General features: G+C 43.1%; 1 protein-coding gene across 1 annotated transcript in view; it reads left to right on the top strand.

Annotated features, from left to right (window-relative positions):
- DHX35 (DEAH-box helicase 35) overlaps positions 1-8,732 on the top strand; it is a 494,424-nt gene extending 485,692 nt beyond the window's left edge. Inside the window, exon 22 of the mRNA XM_069243783.1 lies at positions 7,682-8,732. Coding sequence (XP_069099884.1) covers positions 7,682-7,729 — 48 coding nt within the window. The 3' untranslated portion in view covers positions 7,730-8,732. The remainder of the gene's footprint in view (positions 1-7,681) is intronic.
- Positions 8,733-9,153: the final 421 nt, after the last annotated feature.

Here is a 9,153-nt window from a genome sequence, read left to right on the forward strand (position 1 = left end):
CAAAACTATGCACTTCAGGATATTTTAAGGCACAATGTAAAGCAATCACTCTCAAACACCTTCGTAAGTAGAATAATCAAGTTTATTTAAGGGGCAAGTTCTCAGCTAGCAAAACTAAACCACACTAATATATATATATATATATATACATCAGGAGAATAACATGAGAATAATGATAAAGATATAAGCACTCTGTGAATAATTGCAAAAGTAAGTGCATATAATACAAGCACACACAATATGCCTCAATGCTCAATAGCATGAAAATGACTGCAAGAATAAGTGCATATTACGCGCGCACACACAATATACTTCAATGCTCAATAGCATGAAAATGACTGCAAGAATAAGTACATATTACGCGCGCACACACAATACACTTAATAAATTGAAAAGCTTCACCGAAAAGAGCGTCTGCATCCCTCCGCCTTACACAAAGCTGGGGAACCCAAATCAGTTGGCACAGGGAGCCTCTGTTCGGGACAATCAGTCCTCCTGGCGTTGCGTCCAACCCAGAAGAGAGTTCCTAAACCAGCCCATCCAGGCCCCCAACTTTCATAGTATTTACTAACGCCCAGGAGTCTTTTCTAGAAAAAGACCCCCTCCTTTACAAATTGTGCAATCGGCGGTACCTTGTTCACCCTTCGAGACGTCTCCTCAGAACGGGCCAAGTTCCCAGGAGAGGACTCCAAGGTGAAGCTTGCATTCCTCCTTGTGTACAGGCAGCTTGCATTCCTCCTTGTGTACAGGCGCATCCCCCTGTTGTTCTAACTGATAGCTCGTGGAATGTAAATAGCGCCCTTCGTACCAGGCAGATGGAGCGAAATTGAGCAGAAAAACACCCCACCCTTCAGCTTGCCGAAGCTTGTGGAAAAACACAGAACAGTGCCTTACGCACCGAACCAGACTCGACAAAATGGAGTCGTGAACCAAAATGGAAGCGAAGGCCAATGAAAGCAGAGGCCAATGGTCCACACTCTGCACCACTGTTTACCTTGCACGTAGTGCTGCCACATGCACGTAGTGCATGTAGCAATACATAGGCCCAGTGCCTGCAACTGGAAACGACCTAAAACGCAATGTGGACAAAGTACATTTTTTAAAATTAAACATCTAGGAGAATCCAGGATGGGGTGACTTGTGTGGTTCTCATCACATTTTTTTTTTTCTCTGAATCCCTTGCAAAACTCAAAATTTGTCTAAAAACATATTTTCCTCACATTTCTGTGATGGAAAGTTCTGGAATCTGAGGGGAGCCACAAACTTCCTTCTACCCATCATTCCCCCAAGTCTCCCGATAAAATTGGTACCTCACTTGTGTGGGTAGGCCTAGTGCCCGCGACAGGAAATAGTCCAAAACACAACATGGACTTATCACATTTCTCCACTGAAAGCTTTGTTATGTGCCTAGCTGTGGAATTGGGCTCCAGCCTGGCCGGCAACCAGAGAAACCTAGCAAACCTGTACATTTGAAAAAACTAGACAAGGGAAATCCAGGATGGGGTGACTGGTGTAGCTGTCACCAGGTTCTGTCACCCAGGAATCCATGCAAATCTCAAAATTTGTCCAAAAAGACACATTTTCTTCACTTCTCTGTGAAAGAAAGTTCTGAAATCCGAGGGGAGCCACAAACTTCCTTCCACTTAGCATTCCCCCAAAACAATTGTGTTGGTAGGCCTAGTGCCTGCAACTGGAAACGGCATAAAACGCCTAGCTGTGGAGTTTGGGCCATAGCTCCACTGGCACCTAGGGAAACCTAGAAAACCTGTACATTTCTTAAAACTACACCTAGGGGAATCCAGGATGGGGTGACTTGTGTGGTTCTCACCCCATTTTTTTAACACAGAATCTCTTGCAAAACTCAAAATGTGTCTAAAACACATTTTCCTCACATTTCTGTAATGGAAAGTTCTGTAATCTGAGGGGAGGCACAAACTTCTTTCTACCCAGCATTCCCGCAAGTCATTGGGTACCTCACTTGTGTGGGTAGGCCTAGTCCCCGCAACAGGAAACAGGCCAAAACACAACATGTACACATCACATTTCTCCATTGAAAGCTTTGCCGTGCGCCTAGCTGTGGAATTGGACCCCAGCTCAGGCGGCACCCAGTGAAACCTAGCAAGCCTGTACATTTTTAAAAACTAAACACCTAGGGAAAACCAGGATGGGGTGACTTGTGTGGCTCTCACCGGGTTCAGTCACCCAGAATCCTTTCAAACTCCGAATTTGACACATTTTTCTCTCATTTCTATGATGGAAAGTTCTGTAATCTGAGGGGAACCACAAAATTCCTTCCACCCAGCATTCCCCCAAGTCTCCCAATAAAAATGGTACCTCACTTGTGTGGGTAGGCCTGGTGCCCGCTACAGGAAACAGTCCAAACACAACATTGACACACCACATTTTTCCACAGAAAAACGGACGTGTTTTTTGCAATGTGCCTAGCTCTGGATTTTGGGCCTGAGCTCACCCGGCACCTAGGGAAACCTAACAACCCTATGCATTTTTGAAAACTCAACACCTGTCACTTGTGAGGCTCTCACCAGGTTCAGTCACCCAGAATCCCTTGCAAACGTTAAACTTTGTCTAAAAAACACACTTTACTCACATTTCTGTGATAGAAGGTCCTGAAATGCTACCACTCAGTGTTCCCCTCGGTTTCCCAATAAAAATGATACCTCACTTGTGTGGGTAGGCCAAGTGCCTGCAAGAGGGAAGGTCCAAAAATGTGTAGTATTTGAGGGGGAACCAAAGAGGGTCCAAAAGGGCAGGTTTTTTAAATACGTTTTTAGGCTGACTCTTCTTTTGGCACCCACTCATATTTTTATCAGGAGACTGAGGGAAATGCTGGGTGGCAGAACATTTTTGGTTTATTTGTTTCTGGAAGAATATGTCACATAAATGCTAGAACAATTTGTGATTTTAGTCACATTTTGAGGTTTGCAGGTCATTGTGGGGAAGAAAATTTGTTGGGATCCATGAGAGGCACGCTGCCCTGACCTTCCCTGGGTATCTAGGTTTCAAACATATCTAGAGTTGATATATTTTCCCCAGACAAGAAGCAAGCACCCTACAAACTCTACTTCTGTGATGTCTCAAACACTCAAATTGTGAAGAAAATGCCCTTAGGTTCTGTTAAAAAGACCCCTCACCCACCAATCTTGTTGACGGCATGCCTCATCATTGGGGTACCACCCGCACAAATTGCATGTCTGGGGTGTGCTTCGAGACCTGATTACAGAGGAGCGGTTTTGTTTTTTTTAATGAGTAGAATTCCCAACTGAGAGAAGAAGTGCAATAAAATTGTCTTGTGGTTGCCGACCAATACGGCATTTTTTTAAAAATCTTGTTAATCGTGGACAAAGGATAAAACTAGTGATTTTCATAATTGAGTGTTTGGGACATCACAGAATTAAGAGACATGCTAGCTTCTTGCGGTTGTTGATAGTAATTTAGGAAGGTGAGCAAGCTTTTTCTTTTCACTCTTCTTTATTACTGGTTGGATTTGGCACAAGGGTGAGTGATGGTTCAATACACTAACGTTTATTAACAAGAGATTTCACAAAAATGAAGTGCACTGTTAATAATTGATAGGTCAAAAAACTGAACTAGTGACTCACAGTGAGCTGTAAAGCTGTGTCAAGGCACCCACCTCTTTACGGTCTATTCACACACTTTTCAAATGTGACAAATTCAAGACCATTCACGCCGCCAGCCACAGGCTCAGCACATTACAACACTCAACAGAAAACACCATTCAGGGGCCCATAACTTTCATACGCCTACATGCCTGACACAACAATCACACCGGCTGATAGAGAGTGTTTACTGATGTTTGGCTAGCAGTGTATGCAGTGACCAGTTGCAAGTCACTACTCTACTCACACACTGCCAACCAAACACTAGCTCACATACACCTTCAGCCAAGCGCCAGTCCACGCACACCCCCAGCCATGTGCCAGCCCATGCACACCACCAACCAAGCGCCAGTCCACGCACACCGCTTAAGGTAAATACAAAACTACATACACAACAGCTGTAACTAAATACAGCACACTAATGCCAACCATGAAACTGAACAAAAAATATAAAACAATACAGACCAGGCAGTTCACTTTTACGCTTTACGGTTGCTCCCAAAAACTATTTTGCGCATGATACAATCTAAAACATGAGGGCACACACAGCCCAGGTTTAGAAGGACAATCAGGGCAGTGCATATAGCTCTACATCAGCATGCATTTTCACATACAGACTCTACATCTCTTACAGGGATTTTTTGGGGGGCATGGGAGGAATGTGATCAGCAAAGTGGCGATGTTTCAGTCTAGCAACATCCTCTACCACTCCTACTCAGGAACACTTACTTGTTCCACTACAATAAGGCTGCCTATCACACTCCTGAAACTGAACAAAAGTAATCTTTGACTCTAGAGAACAATCCTTCAATACAAGAAAAGCATTAATGGTTGGAAGAGATGGATAGCCACCTTCTTATACCAAATGTAAGCCTTCCAAACAGCAGTGTAAGGTTCCAAAATCTGATCTACTCTGTCTACATCACCCATGTGCTTATTGTAGTCTAAAATGCACACAGGTTTGTGCGCTTCCCTTACTTGACCCAAACAGTCACAGGTGAAGTACTTTCATCATGAATGGTAGTCAGCATGTGCACATCCCTCCTGTCTACAAATTTCACCGCTAGCAGTTCATCACTACACAAGGCACTGCACTGTCCCCTCTCAAGCTTTTTACAAATAAGCTCCTTTGGGTAACCTTTGAGGTTAACGCCGACTGTGCCACAAGCTGTACTGTCCCCTTAGAGCAATTCCCTAAACAATTGTACACCAGTGTAGTAGTTATCTACATATAAATGGTGACCTTTGTTAAAAAGCCCTCTACCAAGTTCCAACATAATGTTCTTACTAACTCAGAAAGTGGACGGACAACCAGGGAGGCCAATAGTGCAATTCCTATCAGTGTACGCCAGGACAATATAGACATATCCTGTACTACTCTCAGACAGCATATACATCTTAATTCCATGGCATGCTCTCTTGCTAGGAATGTACTCCCTAAAAACCAAACTGCTCTTGAACAGTGCCATAGACTCGTCAACAGCTATTTCTTTCCCTGGAACATAGATCTCTGAAAATGGATCATCAAAGTGATCAAGGACAGGCTGAATCTTTAAAAGACAGTCACAATGAGGGTGATCTTGTGGCAATGCTGAACCATTATCAACTAAATGCAGTATACGAAGCAGAAGCAAATACCGACCACAACTTATGATTGCAGGAAATATTGGCATTGCCATCAAGGGACTGGTAGACCAAGACCATTAAAAAAGTTAAACCCCCAAAATTTTCATCTTATCCAGATTTGTAGGAGTCCACTGGTTAGCGCTAGAGTGGGCTTACGTCTGGTACTGTTGTGCCTCAGTAGCTGTTCAGCATACAAATTAGTCTGTTGAACAATCTCATCCAAAATTACATCTTCCATAAACATCTGAAAGAAATCTATAGGCAAAAAGTCTTCAGTATTCACTGTACATCAGTAAAGGCAGGCAACGCCGGCAGCACCATGTTTGGGGCAACCCAGAGTTCACCTCTTCATATGGGAAGCCATTCAGCCCGAGGCTGCAATCAAGATGCCTTTTGCTGCACATTATCTGTACTGAGAGTGGTTTTAATCATCAGATGATTCCTCTCGGACAGAAAATTCACTGCCAGAATCTTGCACTTCCTCTTCTGCCTCAGATGCAGATTCAGTCTCATAATCCTGATCAGAGGAAGATTCAGAAAGCATACTAACAGCCTTCTGAGCCAAAATCCTACGGCTAGCCATAATCCTAACTAATAAAAGTAACCTGATAAATGAGTCAACAACAGCCAACACTGTGTAAAATAATTAATAAAAAAGGTGGCTTCATCACAAAGACCTTTATACTCAAAAACAATGCCACTTACTCTGCACAGACACAGCAAGAACCAACGATACGCCAATAAAAAGGAGAACAAAAATTAAATTACACATAAGATAACACAATTCACACTGTGCCCTAATCCATGGAGAATTTCACACACAAGAAAACATAAGATATCTGTGCTGCTAATATTTCATGCATGGCAATGATACTCATTTGGAGTACACAGCACAAAAAAGATTTTTTTACCAAACACATTTAATTATGCAAACTGCAGATCTACTAGAGCTGAAATCGCAAGTACAGTCACAACAAAGGAATCAAAAGCTTTGCTCTAGAGTAAGAAGGGACAACAAAACATTATGGTCACAAATGCAAATTATGCCCCAGTCCACACATACCCTGCAACCAAACATTCAGAAACTTTCCCTGGTGTCTTGTGGTTTTCTGGACCCTGTGGGGGCAGATGGGCCTAACAAAATGGACAATCTGTCCCCAAGGAGGGGCAGAAACGGCAAAAATTCATACTCCCCATAGGGGGCAACCCTTCCTCAAGGGATGCTCATCAATCACAGAATTAATGCTCCTAATGAAATCCCTAGTGTCTAGTGGTTTCTGCACCATTGGGGGCAGATGGGCCTAAATAAAAGAGGCTGCTCTGGCCCCCAGGTAGGGCAGAAATGGGAAATATAGGAGCTCCCCAAAGGGGAACAACCCTTGCCTAAGGGGCCACTCCCCTAACACACAAATAATTCTTCTGTTCAAATCCCTCCTGTCCATCAGATGTCATGGAGGTGGCGGGGGTGGCAGCAGAAGTGCTTCCTCTACCATACCTGGTGGTTGCAAAAGGGTGGCCTACTAGAGGAGCACCAGCGCTTTACCTGTGGGTGGGTGCCAGGACGGGCAGGAGCTATCCAACGCACACGTCCACAATGGCGTCAGATGGCTCCTGGCCATCCGATTAACTGAAGGGGTTAATAGTATTCTCTGATATCACTACCTCACAGTGCTGATGACAATTAGGCTTCTTGGCTGTGTACAGTGTTCCCATCTTCAAATGTCCAGTGACTCAAACGTCGCCTACTAACAGTAGCTATATACCCTGGATGTAGTTCGAGCTTGGGTCTCACTATCCAAATATCAATCCAGGCAATTTTAGCGTAGTGCCAGCACTGACAACAATGCTGAGCAGCACTGCCTTTTATCTTTTCCTAGCAACACTTCCCACTCAATTTAGGAATACATCTATATATGATTGCTGTTTGTTTTTTAAAAGAAAAAGAAGTGTTCCTCAGGCTGGAATCCCATACCTTTATTGAATTATACATGTGCCATTGATATCATTTGAATTTAAATGTGTGTGTAATGTATTCCAAGTATCAAAAAATTGGCTAATATCCTTCGGGCACGCTCATTGCTGTAGACTGATAGAAACCTGTCCAGAATCAGTGAGTATTATAATCTACGAGAGGGTGTACATTTGAATATCACAAACTGTGAGACTATGACAACAAATCTTGAAGTTCCTTGATTTTGGTTTGAGTATAGAGTAACGTTCTCATTAGTACTTTCCAGAGCCTTGGGTAATTTGTTCTGTGTTTGCATTTTTAATGGGTACATTTCACCGGAAAAGGTAACACATCTGGTATAGCATTTTATTTGTTTGCATGCGCGATCTGTGTGTAGGTACTCAGTAATTGAGCAGTTTTTAAATTGTAACATGCTGAACCGCATCTGTTTCCCTTCGTTCTGCAGCATCTGTCGCGCAATTCGAAAAGGGCCAAAGTAGATGACATCTTATGAAGCAGCTCTACCCTGGAGGAATGTGGTGTCAGCTTCCCGGAGTACCTCCCTCGTACAGTGGTGTTTATCAGTGTCTGAGGTCTCCAGAGAGTACAAGTCCGCTGCAGCCCATTGTCTGTTCACCACCTGTCTGATTCATCAAAACAGTTCTTTGTAGCTGACCCTGGGCTTCTGAGTGATGTGTGCTGCATGCATGAGCAGCGTTTTCCGAGACTACACTGTACTGTGCTTTTAACAGGAACTTTTAGTCTTCCATCACTACCTGCCTCTACTCTCCAGCCTTTTTCTCTCTGTTACTGGTTATTGCTCTAGTCTCGGGTCTTCCTGTTGCCTTCCAATGGGAGAATGGGAATCCAGCAGCAGCACCAAAGCAACGGGAGACCACTGGACTAATCACAGCACTGTGCTCTTTCTGTTCATGATGGCAGATCACAATCGATTCCATTCCTGAGACCAGATTCTATGTTGTTGTGACGAGTAGAAATTTGACTAGGCTTTCTTAAACCATTCTGTTTTACAACGATCGGCAGTTTGGGTCCGGTTCTTATCTGCAGAATGTTCGGATTGACTCTCCAGCATAGAATGGGAAGGTCTGGTCAAACAAGGTGGACCAAGACTTTTCGACAACAAAAGTGGATAGAGTGAAAAAGGACAGTGAAGAAAATTGTGCTTCTATTCGTGACTAAGCACTTGGGCAGTGTGCTGCTGTTTATCACTTCTCCTGGTATTCAGCCCGTCATCGGTCAAGCATCTGTGAATACTTATATCAATATCTCCAGTATTTGTAGTCAAAAGATTAACGACACAGTAATACCATATTTCAGCAGTGTGTAATTGTCAACACAGAAATTGCTCATCAAGCAACAAAAGTGTACTTCATGTTTGCGCTACAATTAAGGGGGAATTAGTAGTAGTTTGATATAAAACACTGTTGAAGATGACTAATGTTCCACAGGACCATAACCCATTACTATTCAGTAATCTTAAAGTAGTCTTTTAAATTATGACTTTTTCAAAGTGTTATGTTTTCTATTGCCAGTGTCCACACATCGAGCAGTGCTATGCCAAGTATTAATTACCCACGTTTGTAAACATCAAGGTTCTGTGATGTCTGTAGACACAGGAACCAAGTAGGCAGTTTAAAGTAAATCGGTCTTTCCCATAGCTGTGACTTTAATGCATATTTTTGAATGTTGCAGTTTTATGGGAAAAGAAGTCCATTTTTTTTAGTGCTTAATACTTCTATCGCACACATTGCTTCACTCACTGAACTCCACGCTTCACTGCTGACATAAGTATTATCTGAGTACCTAGGCTCCAGCTATTTCGGTCTCAGTAAAGTAAACTGAAAATTCCGCAGCTTTCAAACTTTAAATGCTTACTATGTGAAGGAACACAAACTGAACACACTTGTTTACTGCTCC

Source organism: Pleurodeles waltl, chromosome 7 (genome assembly GCF_031143425.1).
Source record: "Pleurodeles waltl isolate 20211129_DDA chromosome 7, aPleWal1.hap1.20221129, whole genome shotgun sequence".
Taxonomy (NCBI): Eukaryota; Metazoa; Chordata; class Amphibia; order Caudata; family Salamandridae; genus Pleurodeles; species Pleurodeles waltl.